Raw genomic sequence first — 19,474 nt, forward strand, 5'->3', positions numbered from 1 at the left:
TATACGTAACTCAAATTTCATTTTCAAACATACATTTCAACCCCCGTTTGGCTTTCCTTTTTTTTCAAATTTTAATGTTTGAAATAGTGTCTTTTTGAAGAATGTATGATTAAAAAAGAATGAAAAGTTTTCAATTTTCATGTAATATTATTTTATGAAATATTGTATGGTTGAAAATAAGAGAAAAAAATGAAAGAGAATGGAGGCAAAACAAGGACTCAATTAACCCACAAGTACTATCCAATTTTACAACACTAATTTCTATCAATTTATAATTTTTTTCCAAACAGAGTCTAAATCAACTAATGTGAACATACTAATAATTATTATCATATATTATTTTTACATTATCTTCATATTCTACTATTGCACAAGGCACACAGTCTATGTTGATACAAGTCAAACAAACCATTGATCAATAATCACACAACACTTATCAAACACGTAATACAAATTATTTTGTAGCCCGTTTGTTTCTCATTTTTATAAGAATGAGAATGAAAAATATAACCGTTATGGGTCTCACACAAGAGATAGAAATTTAAATTTGGTGGCTTGATGTGATGAATAACGATCATATTTTTCATTTTAATGAGAAAAGAATGATAAACAAATAGGGTCTTGGTATTATGAACAGATTCCAATACTCGTGGAGGTCCTCCAATAAAATTTGTGCCAGAACATATCAACCAGCAGATTCTTCTGGGAAAAAATCGACATCCTTTGGTGGACCTTGACAAAGCTTGTTTTGGAGTTCCACCTGCTTGGGTAATACGAGTTCAATACCTTGTCCTGAATGCGAAAAATATCTTTCGAGCACCTTCTGAAATTAAGAGAAATGGAGAAAGACATCACATACAAATCCACAAGCTATCATAGTTATATCTTTTGCGGTGCCAAAGTAAATAAGAAAATATTACTTTCACTCAAAGTAAGCGTGTACTGAAATAAACACAATACACGGAATTTGTACCCACGTGTGTCTATATCTATAAATAATGCAAAAAAAAAAAAAAAAATGACAGCAAGTAGTGCCATAATTTGTAAATATGAATTTATAGCCAAATAAGTATAGAAAAAAATGATTTTGATTATTGCTCACCATAGCAGCGTAGGCATCAATTCTCCCTTGACGAACAGATTTACTGAGAGCCCTGAAAATTTTCAAATGATGAGTTCAACAAACTTTAGATTACTACAAAACAGAAACTGTTGACATAATTGTTTATATTGACAAGGTATAACAACAGATGCAGCATTCACAAGACGTGTGGACATGAGCTCTAGCCCTGTGTTGATCTAGTACCATTTTTTATTCAAAGATTTTACTGAGAAGACTAATCATTTTCATTAATGGACTTATCCTCCACTAACAACAGATGAAATAATAATAATAATAATAATAATAATAATAATAATAATAATAATAATAATAATAATAATAATAATAATAATAATTTCCATTCGATCTTTCAATAGATAAGTGACAAAGAAGATAATGTCAAACTAAAAAATAACAAATAAAGAAAAATGAAAATAATGTATTCAATCTAAATTTATCAAGAATACGTTGGAAAATAAGTTCAAGAGAATGGTCAATTTCAAAAAATTTAATCAAGAACTTGGTCTCAAGATAACTTGTTATCTAAGAATTCCAAAAGCCCTTCCTGTATTAAAATGTCAGAATCTCATATCTTGCAACGAATTATATGAGAAAGCAAAAGACATTTTGGTTCTAAGAAATGATGCTATTCTACTGGAGCCAAGTATCTGATGCTAAAATCCTAATAGAGCCAGAAAGCTACCGAAACTTAAATTTGGCCCTTCTCTTTCTTCTAAAAAGGAGTTTTTAATTAAAATGTCAATTCATCGGAAGCATGGGGGGATGAAACATCAACTAGAGCATAAGAAATGGTCCTTCAACATCAACCAACCCCCCTCCCCCCCCACCCGGAAAAAAAAATAATAATAATAAAATAAAGGGAGAGGGGGAGAGAAAGAGAGAGAGAGAACTAAATAAAATAAAGAAGAGAAGAGAGAGGAAGAGATAACACATCATTCAATCACCGAGATTGTCGAGAGATATACGTTAGAAGCTTGGCAAAGTGCATCCTTTCACAAAAGGAGAAGATAAGGATATACTTGCAAGAATCATGCTTGTAAAAATGTAAATGGAACAGACTAACAACAGATATCAAGGTGCAACAGTAGAGATCATTACATGGATAAAATATAGTCCATAGCTTCACTCGATGTCCCGTGCTCATCCTGCAGGTATACTCTCCATCCCCTGCTGTAGAATTGAGTTCAATGGTCCACGTAACAATAAATGATCCAAATAGTCAATTCAATCATAAACACAAATACCAACATTGGCCAAATAAGTTACCATATGAAATCTCCCCATGTTTACAGCACAATAATGATTACAGTCCTAGTGATTTTATTCAATGAGTTTATTATATAAACTTAAATATTTGGTAAACTCCAGCATAGATCATGCTACAGTGGCTGCAAGCTGCAGCTCGTAAGAATACTTAATGACCGGAAGGGACAGACTACACACAATTAAAAAAGTCTTGATCCATATTCTGTTTTCTTTTATAACAGGAAATACTATTCAAAACGTTAATAGTCATTTATTTGTTGTCTTGAAGGCCACCTTACACAGGCTATGGTCGAAGTACAAGAAAAACAGAACTACTAAGTTCATAAAGCAGCAGAGTATTTGGTAGAAGATAGTAAAATCTCAAGTTAACAACTACGGTAACCAAAAACTTTGGTAAACTATCCCTCATCTAATAATTGATTTAACATCAAACAACATTTCACAAGATAAGCTTATGGTGGTTGATAATGAACTAAATGAGCTGCAAAAATGTGTCTCAACTAGATAGGCTTTTCTCTTCCTTTTCCTCAAATATCACCGAAATAGATTCCATCCCATCTTTAAGTGCTTACTTCTCGATTCTCATTTACAGTAAAAAGAAAATTTGTGAAAACACATAGCACAAACACCAACATTATTAAATTTGGTCATCGGGCCTTTGTGCATATGCATCTGTTCAAATTTATGCACGTCTCTCATAGCAGTGTGTATTTGATGCGCTTACTTCAGATAATTGAAACAAATCAAATGAAATAATTGTTGAATAGTAAAGACACTTTTATTGACCATAAAAGGATAAGCCACTTTCTTAATTGCCAAGCAAGAAAGATACATGCATGCATGAAAAAACAAGTAGGAAATACTCTCTTAATTTTCTCTCTACTCAATTTGTTTTTTTACAAATTTTTTTCCTCTCTACATGCACCCTTTCTCTTCAGCCTCTTGCCCTTAGTTATAGAAAATTTTCACCGCCATTTTTCTCGGAAATGTCCAGAAAATCAGTTGGACATTTGGCTGGAATTTGCTAGATTTCCACCGCCTTAATTTGCTTGGAAAAGTCAAACAAAATGGCTGCAAATTAGGCTGTAAACGGACTGGAGCAAAACTGAAATCCACCGCCTCAATGTCAAGGAAAGTGGCTGGAACTCTACAGATTTGGTTGGATCAAAGTTGGACAATAAGTAGAGAGAAAATTAAGAGAGTATTTTCTACTTGTTTTCTCCTAATTAAAAGAGAGATTAATTGTTGTTATCTCCTTGTATTTAGAAAATGTGTTGTAATTCTCCTACTATAGAAAAATCCTCCTATACTTGCCCGTGGACGTAATCTAAATTGGGTGAACCACGTAAATACCTGTTTCCATTTTTAACTGTGTTTTCTCAAGCCCACACGTTTTCTCCCCAACAGTGGTATCAGAGTAAGGTTCTGTATAGGGTCGTTGTTCAATCATAGTATTGGTGAAAAATGACGACAAAATATGAAATTGAAAAGTTCAACGTGAACAATTTCTCGTTATGGAAAATGAGAATAAAAGCAATATTGAGAAAAGATAACTGCTTGGCGGTAATTGGACAAAGGCCTATGAAAATCATTGACGATACTAAGTGGAACGAGATGGATAGCAACGCAGTTGCTAATCTGCACCTTGCACTAGCCGATGGAGTATTGTCAAGTGTGGCGGAGAAAAAGACAGCCAAAGAGATATGGGATACGCTGACAAAGCTATACGAGGCCAAATCGTTACACAACAAAATCTTCTTAAAGAGAAAGCTTTACACCCTTAGGATGATGGAGTCAACTTCGATGACAGACCACATCAACACCCTCAATACTCTATTTTCACAACTCACATCAATGGAGCATAATATAGAGACTGGTGAACATGCTGAAATCTTACTTCAAAGTCTACCAGATTCGTATGACCAACTCATCATCAACTTGACCAACAACCTTGAAACTCTAGTTTTCGATGATATTGCAGCTGCTGTTCTTGAAAAGGAAAGTAGGCGCAAGAACAAGGAGGATAGATTGACAAGTTCGAATCAGGCAGAAGCTTTAACGATAATGAGAGGGTGATCAACGGAACGTGGCTCTAGTGGGAGTCATAATCAAAGTAGATCAAAATCCAGGAGTAAGAAAAATGCCTAGTGTCATTACTGTGGCAAGAAAGGGCACTTAAAAGAAGATTGTTGGAGTCTCAAGAAGAATGAAGAATCTAAAGAAAAAGGTCCTGAGATTGTGTAGCAAGTACTTTAGAAGATGGTGAAAATTTATGCAGCAAGACAACAACAGTTGTTGAAGGCAGAAAGAAATTTTCTGATGTTTGGCTTATGGATTCAGGAGCTACATGGCACATGACACCAATAAGGGAATGGTTTTATCAATATGAGACTATCCCAAGAAAATCTGTGTTTATGGAAAATGATCATACCTTGGAGATCGCTGGTATTGGTACCATCAAATTAAAAATGTATGATGGTACAGTTTGCACTATCCAAGAAGTACGGCACGTAAAAGGCCTAAAGAAAAATTTATTGTCTCTAGGACAATTGGACAGCATTGGATGCAAGACCCATATACAAGATGGGATCATGAAAATAGTTAAAGGCGCGCTTGTGGTGATGAAAGCGAAAAAGATAGCTGCAAATTTGTACATGCTTAAAGGAGAGACACTACAAGAAGGAGAAGCATTTGTCGCATTGACAAGTTCAACAGAAGAATTAACGATGATGTGACATCGCAAGCTTGCTCACATGTCGGAACGTAGTTTGAAAATTCTCTCAGAACAAAAACTTCTTCCAGGGCTCAAAAAGGTTTCATTACCCTTTTATGAGCATTGTGTTACTAGTAAGTAGCACAGATTGAAATTCAGCAGTTCCACTGCTAGAAGTAAAGCTATTTTGGAGCTGGTCCATTCCGATGTTGGCAAGCACCGGTTGTATCCCTAGGAGGTGCAAGATACTTTGTATCTTTTATTGATGATTACTCTAGGAGATGTTGGGTGTATCCAATTCGCAGTCTTCAAAATATTCAAAGCGCGTGTGGAGCTTGAATCTGAAAAGAAGATTAAGTGTTTGAGGACTGACAATGGAGGTGAATATACTGGTGATGAATTTGATAACTTCTGTCAACAAGAAGGTATCAAGAGACAGTTCACTGTGGCATACACTCCACAGCAAAATGGAGTGGCAAAGCGGATGAACAGAACATTGTTAGAAAGAACAAAGGCAATGTTGAGGACTGCGGGGTTAGCCAAGTCATTTTGCGCAGAAGCAGTCAAAATCGCCTGTTATGTGATCAATCGGTCGCCATCAACCGTAATTGATCTGAAGACGCTTATGGAAATGTGAACTGGTAAACCAGCTGATTATTCTCTCTTACATGTGTTTGGAAGTCTTGTGTACGTTATGTACAATACCCAAGAAATATCAAAGCTGGATCCAAAATTCAGAAAATGTATTTTCTTAGGGTATGCTGATGAAGTGAAGAGGTACCGCCTGTGGGATCCCACTGCTCACAAGGTGATAATCGACAGAGATGTCATATTTGCGGAAGGCAAAATGCAGGAAAAAGAAAATGATAGCACTTCAAAAGAAAAATCAAAGACTACTACAGTCGAAGTTGGAGACGAACGAGAAGTTATAGATACTTCTGAAGCAACACTAGAGCACGAAGAACAAGCTGAATCTAGTGCTCCAGATGTTCGACGATCAACTCGAGAGAGAAAAGAACCGGCTTGGCACTCAGATTACATAATAGAGGGCAATGTTGCATACTACTTACTGACACAAGATGGAGAGCCATCAACTTTCCTTGAGGCTATAAATAGCCAAGAAGTTTCTCTGTGAATGGCAGCAATGCAAGAAGAAATTGAAGCTCTTTATAAGAACAAGACATGGGATCTTGTTTCGCTACCACAAGGAAGGAAGGCCATTGGAAATAAATGGGTCTATAAGATCAAATGAGATGGCAATGATCAAGTGGAGCGGTATCTTGCGAGACTGGTGGTGAAAGGATATGCTCAGAAAGAAGGCATTGACTTCAACGAAATATTTTCTCCTGTGGTTCATCTCACAACAGTTCGAGCAGTCCTGGCGGTGTGTGCTACATTTGACTTACACCTGGAGCAGTTAGATGTGAAAACTGCATTTCTTCATGGAGAACTTGAAGAAAAAATTTATATACTCCGACCAGAAGGTTTTAAAGAAAAAGAAAAAGAGAACTTGGTTTGCAGGTTGAACAAATCTCTATACGGTCTCAAACAGGCGCCGTGATGTTGGTATAAGAGATTTGATTCCTTCATCATGAGCCTTGGATACGACAGACTCTGTTCAGATCCGTGTGCTTACTACATGAGATTTGATGGTAATGATTTCATTATCTTGCTATTGTATGTTGACGACATGTTGGTAGCAGGCCCCAACAAAGATCGTATTCAAAATCTGAAAGCTCAATTGGCTAGGGAGTTTGATATGAAGGATTTGGGACCGGCAAACAAGATTCTAGGGATGCAAATTTACTGAGATAGAAATAATAGAAAATTTTGGCTTAGTCAGAAAAACTTCTTGAAGAAAATCTTGCGTCACTTCAATATGCAAGATTGTAAGCCAATTTCTACCCCTCTTCCTATTAATTTCAAGTTATCCTCAAGTATGAGCCCTAGCAGCGAAGCAGAGAGGATGGAGATGTCTCGAGTGCCGTATGCATCAGCAGTGGGTAGTTTGATGTTTGCTATAATCTGTACAAGACCAGACATTGCACAAGCAGTGGGAGCGATCAGTCGATACATGGCAAATCCTGGTAAAGAGCATTGGAATACTATAAAGAGGATCCTGAGATATGTCAAGGGTACCTCAAATGCTACATTATGTTATGAAGGATCAGATTTTATTATCAGAAGCTATGTTGATTCAAATTATGCAGGTGATATTGATAAAAGCAAGTCGACCATAGGATATGTGTTTACTCTTGCTGGAGGAGCTGTAAGCTGGGTTTCAAAACTGCAATCTATTGTGGCTACTTCCACGACGGAGGCAAAATATGTGGCAGCTACACAAGCTAACAAAGAGGCAATCTGGTTGCAAATGTTAATGGACGAGCTCGGACACAAACAAGAGAAGATTGCTCTATTTTGTGATAGTCAGAGCGCTTTGCATTTGGCAAAGAATCCAGCATTTCATCAGAGGACAAAACATATTCGAGTTCAATATCAATTTGTTCGAGAAAAGGTGGAGGAAGGAAGTGTGGGAAAAGGTGGAGGAAGGAAGTGTGGATATACAGAAAATCCATACAGCGGACAACCTAGCTGATATGTTGACAAAACCAATCAGAACTGACAAGTTTATATGGTGTCGATCTTCCATTGGCCTTGCAGAAACGTAAGTAGCATGGAAATGGCAAGTGTGAAAAGGATTGGAGTGGTCAACAAAAGTGACTTTTAAGTGGGAGAAATGTTGAATAGTAAAGACACTTTTATTGACCATAAAAGGATAAGCCACTTGCTTAATTGCCAGGCAAGAAAGATACATGCATGCATGAAAAAAGAAGTAGGCAAATTGAACTCTTCTTGTCCAACTTTGATCCAACCAAACCTGTAGAGTTCCAGCCACTTTCCTTCACATTGAGGCGGTGGATTTCAGCTTTGCTCCAGCCCGTTTACAGCCTAATTTGCAGCCATTTTGTTTGACTCTTCCGAGCAAATTAAGGCGGTGGAAATCTAGCAAGTTCCAGCCAAATGTCCAACTGATTTTCTGGACATTTTCAAGGAAAATGGCGGTGGAAATTTTCTATAAATAGGGGCAAGATGCTGAAGAGAAAGCGTGCATGTAGAGAGGAAAAAAATTTGTAAAAAAACAAATTGAGTAGAGAGAAAATTAAGAGAGTATTTCCTACTTGTTTTCTCCTAATTACAAGAGAGATTAATTGTTGTTATCTCCTTATATTTAGAGAGTGTGTTGTAATTCTCCTACTATCGAAAAATTCTCCTATACTTGCCCATGGACGTAGCCTAAATTGGGTGAACCACATAAATAACTGTGTCCATTTTTAGCTGTGTTTTCTCAATTCCATTATTTGTCAGCCAAACTCGAACCACACGTTTTCTCCCCAACAATAATGTCGACCGCCAGCGATCACATGATGCTGCATTAAGGTATTAAACTCAAAATCAAGAGAATAGCAAAGAAAATCGACGAGTTACCTCTTAGCAGCCTGAACAGCAAACCTTCCAGCAACACTGCGAACTTTATTTGATTGTGTTGTTTCCTTTCCATCACTAGATTTAGGAAGCCCAATTATAAACTCATCAACTTCCTAAAACTCCAAAAAAATTATTGCCAAATACATTATTCAAAATATCTTTGACAAATTCAAAATTAAAAAATACAGAACATCAAAATCATATCTTGCCTGCTTTTCAGCAATATCAAGAAGCCTTAGCTCTAGCTTCTGCCCTCTTAATTCCAAAACCTAATACGATACCTCAAACGCATCTCAATATACATAAATATAACATAAACATTTCTATTGACCCTCTCAAAAGAACCACCATCTCACTGGCTGTTTAATACAAAAATTATTATCCATATATATCAAAAAAATCGCAATAGAAAGTGTGTGTGGATACCGTTAAGGGACGAATGGAGAAGCCTTTGCTTATGGCAAGGCCAGTGCGGGATAATCCCAGGTCTACCCCCAGGCTGAAGCCGCCTCTCCAGGTGGAGTCACGCTTTCGGCGGAGGACGTTGGGGGGTATTCGCTCCTCCCACGATCCTCCCGGCACTGAAACTGCTACTGCCATCGTTAATCTTGATATTGAGGGAAAATATACAGAATTGGTTTTGTGAAGGTAAAGAGAGCTGTTTTTTATTGGTGATAATAGGTATTGGCGCTGGGATTTAAGCGTTACCAATTGTAGTGCCATTCGTTCATAACATGTCTTGTTCCATCCTTTTCGAACTATGAAAACCTGGTTAGAGAAAAATGTAACAATCCCCCGTTTGATCTGACTAAAAATCAAATTTTAATAAATTTATTTAAATTAAATAATTTTTAAGTTAAATTTTAATTCATATCATATAGGGAATTTGTTTAAATTAGGGTGGACAAAGTAACGGTTTGAACTAGTTGGAATTGGGTTAAGCTAGCTTATTCGAAAGTTTTAAATCTAAATTGATTTTCGTTTCTGGAATCGAGAATTGGTTGGATTATTTCAATGCTCGAATTCTAGTACCCGAAATTGAAAAACACAAAATGTACCAAACTTTAAAGTTTTTGGTTTAGTCGTTTGTAGACTTTAATTCATATATATAGGGCAGGTTTGAGCCCCATTTTTCTTTTCAAAAAATGTATTTTGTAATAGTATTATGATGGATAATGTGTAGTTAAAAAAAAAGAAAAAAATTGAGTTTACATATAATATTATTTTATTAAAAAATGTGAGATTGAAATAGGATTAAATCACCTTTTAAAAATACATTTTGACTTAAAAGTGGGCTCAAAGGCTTAATGTAAAATCTCTCATTCTCCTTATGGAACAAGTTCAAATTGAAAGGGGTAGCTTCGGTTGGATTCTTGTTAACTTTTCTATTTGGTTCAATTTTTCTTCATGGGTGAATAGTGCCCACTCCTAGCCCCTATTTGATTTTGTTAGAAATAAAATTTTTAGTAGATTGAAATAAAAATTGATTAAAAAAAATGTGGTTCAAAAATTAATAACAGTTTTAAATTTTATAAATGTGTGATTAAAATAAATTATTGATTATGACTCAAATTTTTACTAATTTTTTTAGCTAAATCAAAGATGAGCCTAGTTTGATGGCCAAAAGATCCATGCTTGACAAGTTTTTATGTTTTTCTAAATTATACATGAAAAAATTGCATGTAAGCAATGGGTCAACTCATTGCATATAGAGAGAACTCAATCGATACTTAACAACTAATCTCATTGCACATAGAGAGAACTAAATTATACTAGTATAACACAATTGATACAGGAGAAAGAAAAATGTAATTTTCTGGTACTTGCATTCTAATTCAACCCTAGCTAGTTCATTTACGTTTACATGGTCAAATTGACATGCAAACTCGAGATTTGCATAATTAATTCGATATTTGAGGTACTTGAATTTGCTTGACTACCTAACATCAACTCGATAATTTCACAGTAGACTTGATATTTGACAAACATACTCGATCACTACTTATCAAACTTGAGATTTGACATTCTAACTCGTTAAATGTCTAGATAATTCAATATATATACTTTCTTAGCCCATGTTTGATCCCCATTAAATTAAATTTTATTACATTTCATTTTTCTGTCTCCTATTTTCAACCACACAATCTTCCATAAAATAATATTACACATAAATTGAAAACTTTCCTTCTTTTTCAACCACTCATTTTTCTAAAAAATACTGTTCCCCTCATTTTTATTTTCAAGTAATGAGAATCAAACAGGGCTTAAGACCAAGTCAATAATACAAACTAAGCCAACAAGAATCGAATCGATTTTGGATTGATTTGATGTTTGCACCAAATTGGGTTGATTTGGACCTCAATTCAGTAAAATGATTTAAACTGTTTTGATATCAAGTTGGGTTCAAAATCGACCCAACCTAATCCACGCCTAAGCCCTAGACATACCGAGTCCTTTTTGTTAATTGAACAGTTGATAAGTTAAGAATTCTACAATAAGCAACTCAATTAGATACAAAATCATTAAAAAAAAAAAAAAGGAAAGTTAAGAATGTCGTGCTAGCTATTTTTCTACGCAAGACTTGTTAAATTTAGCCTCTTTTCGGATACAAATTGATAAATGGTTTATAAGTAGAGTAGCTGGAAACCCTAATTACAACCACAAATTAATAACTACTATCTATATTATTCACACATTTTGTAAGACTCACTAATACATTCCACTGCTATTTTTATTTATAAACCATATTTTTATTAACTAGAGAGAAAAAAAAAAAGAGAACAAAAGGGAGAAGCAAGTAGAATTCTGTGTTTTATTAAGAATCAAAACCCTATATTTATAGGGAATAACTAAATATACAACAGTGTTAATGATTAAGGTTATAAAGGTATAAAAGTCATTCATAAATATTACTATATTTATAATACTCCTCATTGAATAACTATTTACATAATAATTGTCTCATTGAAATCTTGTTTGTCAAAAACTCAATTAGACAAAAATTCCAACAATTGAAAAAAAAAAAAGCAAAAATAATTTGAAGTAATAAAATGTAGCCTCATTAAAACATTGTCAAGAAAACTCAATTGGCCAAAAATTGATCGAAGGAAAAGGAGTACAGATACTCCCCTTTATTTCAATTCTCCTATCAAGCGATCAATGTCTTGTATGTTAATGCCTTTAATATTGATATTTTGTAGATCAATGTCTTTAAATAACACTGTCTTCATATTTAACGATCTTTAATGACTGTGATACACCTGATAATTCGAAAAATAGTTCTTGTTGATCTCTTAAGGAATCTCATATATATAAGAGTATTATTTTGAAGGTAAATATCTTGCATATTATTAACATTCATCACACAAAGAATACCACCTCGTTAAAACCTTATTGAGAGCAAACCTGCACGAAAAACTCTAATGAAGGAAAAATAATACATTTATTCTTTTGAATTTGTCACAAATGTTGTCTCATAAAAAACCTTACCGCAAAAATTAAATGGGACAAAATCTCAGTCAAATGAAAAAGTATACAATGCGTATTTATCCCCTTACAATAATGTTACTTGAATTATGTTTCGGGCACATTAAACCCTCCAAAGATAGTCATGCTAGATGAGTTGACTATAATGTACATCAAATTTTATACCTCATTAAGATAACATAATATGGACTCATGATTTCATCCACCATAATCTTTTCAAAATTTATTATGTTGAGAGTCGTGCACTACATATTACGATTTCATTTTTCTCACTTCCTTTTCGCATAGGTATATATATTTAGATTTTCAGACTATAGGTCCAAAGCTTTAGGGTTTTCTAATAAATTTAATTTAAGATTACGTCCATTTTAATTGGTTAATCATTACTTCAATCAATATATTTCATCGCATTTATTTCAATTCCTCGCTATATAATACAGAAAATTATGTGCAAAAGTATTTTCAACAACTTTTTCTTTTTCGATTCTTTTTCTTTAATATAATGACATAACTTATTGAGATATCTCAATTTTCTATATATTGAGTATCTAAACCTTTTCTGGGATTTATAATTTATTATGTCTAAATACATTCCAGAAGCAAACACCTTCTAAATGAGACCATCTTTCTAATATGCTCAATTTTTCTTTGGAGATTTTATATTAGAATCGAATATCATCATGGTTTATATGTGCCATTAAATATAATATTAACTAATCATCTTCTAGGACGTTAATTTAAGTAGAAATATTTAAAGCTGACGTGTGAGATATAAATTGATCTTTTTGGTCAGTAAATGTATCTAAATGAATTATCTTTCGAACTTCTAATTCGGATAATCTTTTGCGAGAATTTAGTTGATGGTGTATGTGTACATTATTTTTAGTTTCTTAATGCTGAGAGAATTATCCAATCAAATTGACAATTATTTTTCGAGCGTCATAAAATATCACCAATTTAGGATAAAGGTTCAAACTATGCATTTATTTTCAGCATTCTTTACTTTCAATCTCAGTGCATTACGATGGATCAATTTTACATATATCACACTATCAAAATTAGATGGAAAAAATTAGACTCTGACTATAAACTAATTATAAGATGGAGAACATTAATGCAAGATGCGTAGTAGCATTTTCTCAAATAAATTAATTGGAGGTGTTTAAAAAGCAATAGTGTTAACCCATTTATCGACATTTCGAAAATTATGCTCACAATTTAAAATTGGAACAGTAATTTCAGAAACTTCATTTTACGAACACATACAATCATCTAGTGCATATATCAAATATATTATATATAAATAATACCTAGATGGTCAACGTAGAGGATTACGGGCCCCATATATATCACCCTAATTAAGTTTCAAAAATATAGGAAATTCGTTTCCTATTTTAGCTAGTGATAATTAATTATTCATTTTCAATTAAGAGAACAAATAAGTTATAACAAATTGGAATTGATTGGATTAAAGAATCATCTAATTCTTTGGTGAATGTCCATTTGAATTTTTATTTCACATCATTATTAATCCAGTAATTATCTAACCGGCTATGTCAAACAATAAAAAAATAAGAGTTCTTGAACTTCTGGTTCAAAACAATATTTATCAAAATGGTCGCTAAAGTTTAGTATAATGTATCAATGAAGAGATACTATTAAAACTTTGTTGAATTCCTTTTTATTTAGTGGATGATAAATTATTAGCAAATGTAAGTTTATCTCTTCATATCACAAAAATATTAACTCTTCTGAAGTCTCAAAACAATATTCTCTATAAATATTCTATCACTTCTTTAGAAGCAATTTAATTAAAATTAAAATTCTTCATGATTAATACAATATTTACGTTAAAATGTCTAAATTGATATTCTTAAAAAAAATAACCATGTAATCCTCTTTAAGAATAATAATAAATATAAAACCGTGTTGTTCTCAAAGCAACACATATTCTTTTTAGAATAATTAATTTGTATTAATTGATTCAAACAATTTTACAATATTATTCAAGAATATTTAAATGTGTGAATCATATTTCATTCCAGAATAACAATAATATCATACTCTTTAAACGTAATAATGTATTATTGTTTAGAGTAATAAATTATGTAAGAATTATTTCTTTAGGAGTAAAAATATAATTTATGTTAAATCTTATATTATTATACTCTTCGAGAGCAAGTAAAATTTTAACTAGAATATTATGGGAATTATAATGTGCTATTTCGAGATCATGTTATATTTTATTGTTACTTCTTCGAGGGCAATCTGTCAATATTCTTTTGGAATATTGAAAATTATAATTCATACTTTTTAGGAGTAAATAATATTCTTCTGGAATATTAATCATAATATTGTGTTATTTTAGGAGCAACAACATGATGAATTTCAATTTAAAATTTATAAATGAGGATCTAAAAATATTTAATTGGGTTAAAAATATTAATTTCCATACACATAGGATATGATATAAAAATTAATTATCGACAGATAGGATATGAATTTATATATATAATTAATTACAAATATCCATTAGGAAAAATAATCTTTATATAAAGAATTTGACAAAAATGACTAAATCTTTTACCAACATATAAAACTTTCCAAACATGCATGTGAATTTCAATATATAAAAATTAAAGGCAAAAATAATATGTGGTAAAATCAAAAGATAAAATTAATGATAAAGCATTAGTTTATTTAATAATCATGAATTAATATGTGTACAAATTACATGTACAAACGTGAATTAGAATTAATATGCATACAAACAAAAAGCAAAGAAGAAGAAGCAATCTGTTATATATATATATATATATATATATATATATATATATATACATGTCACCAAAAAATTATTACCTTCAAATTAATTTCCTTCGTTTTTGAGAGAATCTTGCTGATAACATGTATAAATAATCAACTTCAAATGTCTCTGTGTAAAATTATTTGCAACTTTTTAACTAGTTATGATTGTATAAATAAAATTAATGCTTGTTTTTGATTGGATATAAAAACAACTTTTTAGCAATTTATTTGCAAGCCAAAAAGTCTTGCACAGGTGGATACAAGTCAAAGGAAAATATTAATTTAAATCTAACGCTACAATTTCTGAGATTCAATGATATTTCTAACATCAAACCACTCAAAGAAATTCTGATCCAATCAAATGTCCCCACATCATATCTATATGTAAATCATTATACAAACTATTATGTATATGTAGCACAATCAATTTATAAATCATTCATAAATTTGTCAAATGTACATTTTTATTTTAAGTTACTTATAAAATTATAAATCTTAAATTTGTCTTCCACTGTTAAAGTGGGACAAGTATATTTAGCCCTATTTACATCAAAAATCCATAACACGTGGAAATGATAAGTGGAAGTTACATGGAGACAGATATTTTAAGTTCCAACTTCAAAAATCAAGCTTAAAGTTTATTTATACAAAAATTAGTTAAAAAATTCAACTTTTTAATATTAAATAATAATATTATAAAATTAAATTAATATACCCACCCCACCCTACCACCCCAATCCAAATTTCACTCAAACCTAACCTCTCTATTCTTTCCATCGGTGCTGCACCGCAATAGAGCGCATCGTCACATGCAGCGACGTGAGATCCTTTGAGAGCTGCATTGCAATGTCTGCAGCAACAAAAACGCCGTCTACAATTTTATTATTTGATTAGCTTATGTTAATCTAAAGTATATTTTTTGTGTGAGTATGTTGAGATCAATCATGAGAAAAGCTTGAGGACAATTTTGCCCAAAGAGCTAATCATTTTCTTCTTATTACATGTAATTATTTATTCTTTTTGAATATTCATGTTTCATTTACCATTTTTGATGTCTTGTGTTGTCATAAAGTAATAAAAGTATTCTTTATTATTCTTTCCCTTTTTCCCCATGGCAAAGTGCTTTTATATGCCATTCACTATTGAAGATTTGAGCAGTAATTTCACGTGACTATAAATTAAAATGATTTCGATCTATTTGGGTAAACATATATTGTGTTATTCATTTGAGGCCTTTGGTTGTCAAAGTTGAATTTATTTTGCAATATAGCACTTGGCATTAAAGATTTGGCACAAACTTGTTGGTTTTGAAGTGAATCATTGACTATGCAATGTGTTTTGAAATCAATGAGATATGAAAGCCCAAGTCTGAAGGCAAGTGTTGAATTTGGTGTCCATTCAATGAAAAAAAGTTTGTGACCAATTACTTAGGTGATTGTAATCAATAAATGGTTAATTTGTTATCATGTGATCGATAAAATAGTTAATTTGTGACTAAGGAATAATACGTGACCTATAAATTTTATAAATTGTGCCGATAAAGAAATTGTGAGTTATATAAAGTTTGATTTGTTATCGATAAATAATATGTGACCAATTTGCACAAGTCATAGGTCCTTTATTACAAGCCATAATTTAGTTGTCAAAGTTCAATATACATTTGTTACATGTCACGAGTCATTGTGCATAGATCACAGAACAATGTCCACAGGTCATAGATCAAATAGAACTAATCAAAAATCACTTATTTAGTTCACAAGTCACGGGTTAAGGTTCACAGGACACATGTTATACAAGTCATAGGTCACATGTCATATTGTATAAATTACAGATCAAATGCCACATGTTGTTGTACACTAATAACAAGTCACAGATTCAAGTTCACAAGTTTACAAGCCATAGATCATTTTGCATTTGTACATATCAATGTGCTATTGGATCAATATCTCATCTAACATATCAATGTCTACATGTCATCGATACAAGAGAACATGTTACAAGCTATTGGATCAATACAACAGGTAAAAGTTTACAAGTTATATTTCATAGGTCGTAAGTTGTATTGTATATGTCACAAATCAATATCAGCTATTACAGATCAATTTATATGTAATAGATCATAGATCACATATCATTCTATTACAAGTTACATGTAACATGTCAAAGTTTATATGCTGCAATGTTACATTTAAAAGATCATAGATCATATATCATTTTGCATATGTAATAGACAATGTTTACGTGTCACAGATCTAAAAAAGTTGGTCACAGGTCATTAGCTAATATTATAAGGAACAGATTAATGTCCACATGTCATAGATTTAAGAGAATTGATCACGAGCTATAAGATCAATATCATAGATATCAGATCAATGTACACGTCATAGATTCAAGAGAATTGTTTATAGGCCATTAGATCAATATTACAGGAATAGTTTACAAGTTACACGTCATACGTAATTAGCACGATGAAAATACAAATACGCTCTCTTTTCTTTTTCTATTCCACAATAACCAAGATAAATTCAATTGCACTAGTTGTTTCGCGCGGGTTAGTCACTAACAATTAAAAAGGATCAGACGATTGTGTAAGAGACAAATCTCTTGAGATAAAATCCCAAAAAGGAGTGTTCTTTTATTGGTGATGACTTTACAATTGGAAATTAAAAACAACGTGCCTCCAAGGGGCGCAAGCACACGAGTTACTGAAAGAAAAGTGTTTAAGTCTAAGCTAAGGAAATGAAAATTACATGTTCTCTGTTCGAAAGTTTTTGATTCGGTCCTTTGCTCTATGTTTTTTCTCCCTTTTATACTTCACAGACGATCTCTTTGTGATCAACCGCCTGAAAACCGCTTGATCGTCCTATAACTGCCCACTTTCCTCATAATGGCTAACTTGTCATGAAAACTGCCTTTTTTTTAACTGCTGTCATTACCCTTCATCGTTCAACCGCTTTCGATTGAATTCCTTGAATCGTGGAACATGATAGGGCTGCTTTAATAACTGCTTTGATAACGGCACGTCTTGATAACCACAACGCTTTATATTTGTTAAGACCTTGGGCGATTTGAAGGTTTGGGCGAGAATAGAGTAACAGCTCTGGGCGACTGTATGGCACTCCATTCGCTCAGATTCTGGGCGACTTGCAAACTTGGACGATGGCGTTACTACGTTCTTGGGCCTCTTTATTTGGGCCTTCATCTTGATTTGTTCGATTGGGCTTCGTTCCTTGGACTATCTGATTTGGGGATCCTCCAATTGTGCTTCACTCCTTGGGCCGTTTGATTTAGGCTGAATTTTTATGTGTCAACAATTACCCCCCAATATGGCAGAATTAATAATAATTATTAAATTTTGCCATATTCACTTTTTGTTTCCAGCAACATTCAAAATTCCCAAGAATTTCAATCATTATTTTCTTCTATAACTTGAAAAGGTGCGTCGTTTTGCAAACCCTTATAACCCCCAAACACGACATTTCACTGCACCACTAAATCACGCCTCAAATTTTTCGCGTCTCTCTCAAGATTTACTGTTCATCATTTGCTTCCCTGCTACGTAACCCTGAAAAACTTCGTTCCATCTCAAATGGCTACTTCACAATCTCAAGCTGGTGACTCCTTTAGTTTCGATGACTTTCAGAAACTCCTGAGTCGTCCATACATAACTCTGAGTTTTCTCGTGCCCGCGCGACGTTGAACGTAATGAGTTCTACTTGGGTCCTTTCTTCAACAATGCAGAGGCAGTTGAACAGGCGGCGGTGGGTCAGCTGTTTCCTTGTACTCAAGGCCCTCCATTTCTGAACTCTCTACCGCTGGGGCCACTTCGCGAAAGAGGTATTCGCACTTGGCCTAAATCTGATGTAGCTTTCCATAGGTGGCATGCTCGCCTTGTGGGTCATGGTCCTACTAAGGCACTTTTTGATAGCACTAGGATTTCTGATTTGTTAGAAATCTCTATTCGCCCCCTACTTTTGATTCAGCACTCTTTTCGATTGCTTTGAGTTTTTGGTCTCCTGAGTATAACACCTTTATTTTCCCTCTTGGCCCCATGTCTATTACCTTAAGGGATGTTGGGGCCCTGGTGAATCTACCACCTTTGGACGATACCATTTTTCCTGGTATCTTGGTTTCTGGTGGCACCCAAAGTTTGGTAAAAACTACACCGATTCTTATTCAAGCATGCAAACCCTTCACAATCATTCGAGCGTTGAACCTTCCCATACTGAGCGAGTGGCCTTCCTTCTAGTTTGGCTTTGTAAATATGTTTTGTGTGTGCCAAGCATAAAGCCGTCCCTGAGTTATTTACCTATAGCGCATGAATTGGCGCGTGGCAGGCCTTTGAATTTATGTTTTTTGTTTTTGCCTGCCCTTTATAGAGGCATGGCCTCTCTTCAAGCTCAATTGAAGAATAGTACATCTCCCACTGGCAGTGGACCTCTTTGGTTCACTCAACTGTGGTTGAGATCCTATTTTCCATTGCTTGGTGCTCCATCAATCTCTCACTCCTCTGCTCGCTGTTATGGGCTAGCCATGGAGCCCTTAGCTCCTGTAAATATGTCCAGAAGGGACATTTTTTCATTCTTTTATTC

General features: G+C 33.5%; 1 protein-coding gene across 1 annotated transcript; it reads right to left on the reverse strand.

The window, feature by feature from the left end:
• Window positions 1-389: 389 nt before the first annotated feature.
• Window positions 390-9,364, reverse strand: LOC111409884 (putative pre-16S rRNA nuclease). The gene is made up of 6 exons (XM_023039979.1): window positions 9,015-9,364; window positions 8,798-8,857; window positions 8,589-8,701; window positions 2,222-2,293; window positions 1,103-1,154; window positions 390-823 (listed from the first exon to the last, which is right to left on the reverse strand). The coding sequence occupies exons 1-6, from the start codon at window positions 9,309-9,311 to the stop codon at window positions 686-688; spliced, it is 732 nt and encodes a 243-aa protein (XP_022895747.1). The 5' UTR covers window positions 9,312-9,364; the 3' UTR covers window positions 390-685.
• Window positions 9,365-19,474: the final 10,110 nt, after the last annotated feature.

The sequence above is a fragment of the Olea europaea genome, chromosome 15, assembly GCF_002742605.1.
Source record: "Olea europaea var. sylvestris chromosome 15, O_europaea_v1, whole genome shotgun sequence".
NCBI lineage: Eukaryota > Viridiplantae > Streptophyta > Magnoliopsida > Lamiales > Oleaceae > Olea > Olea europaea.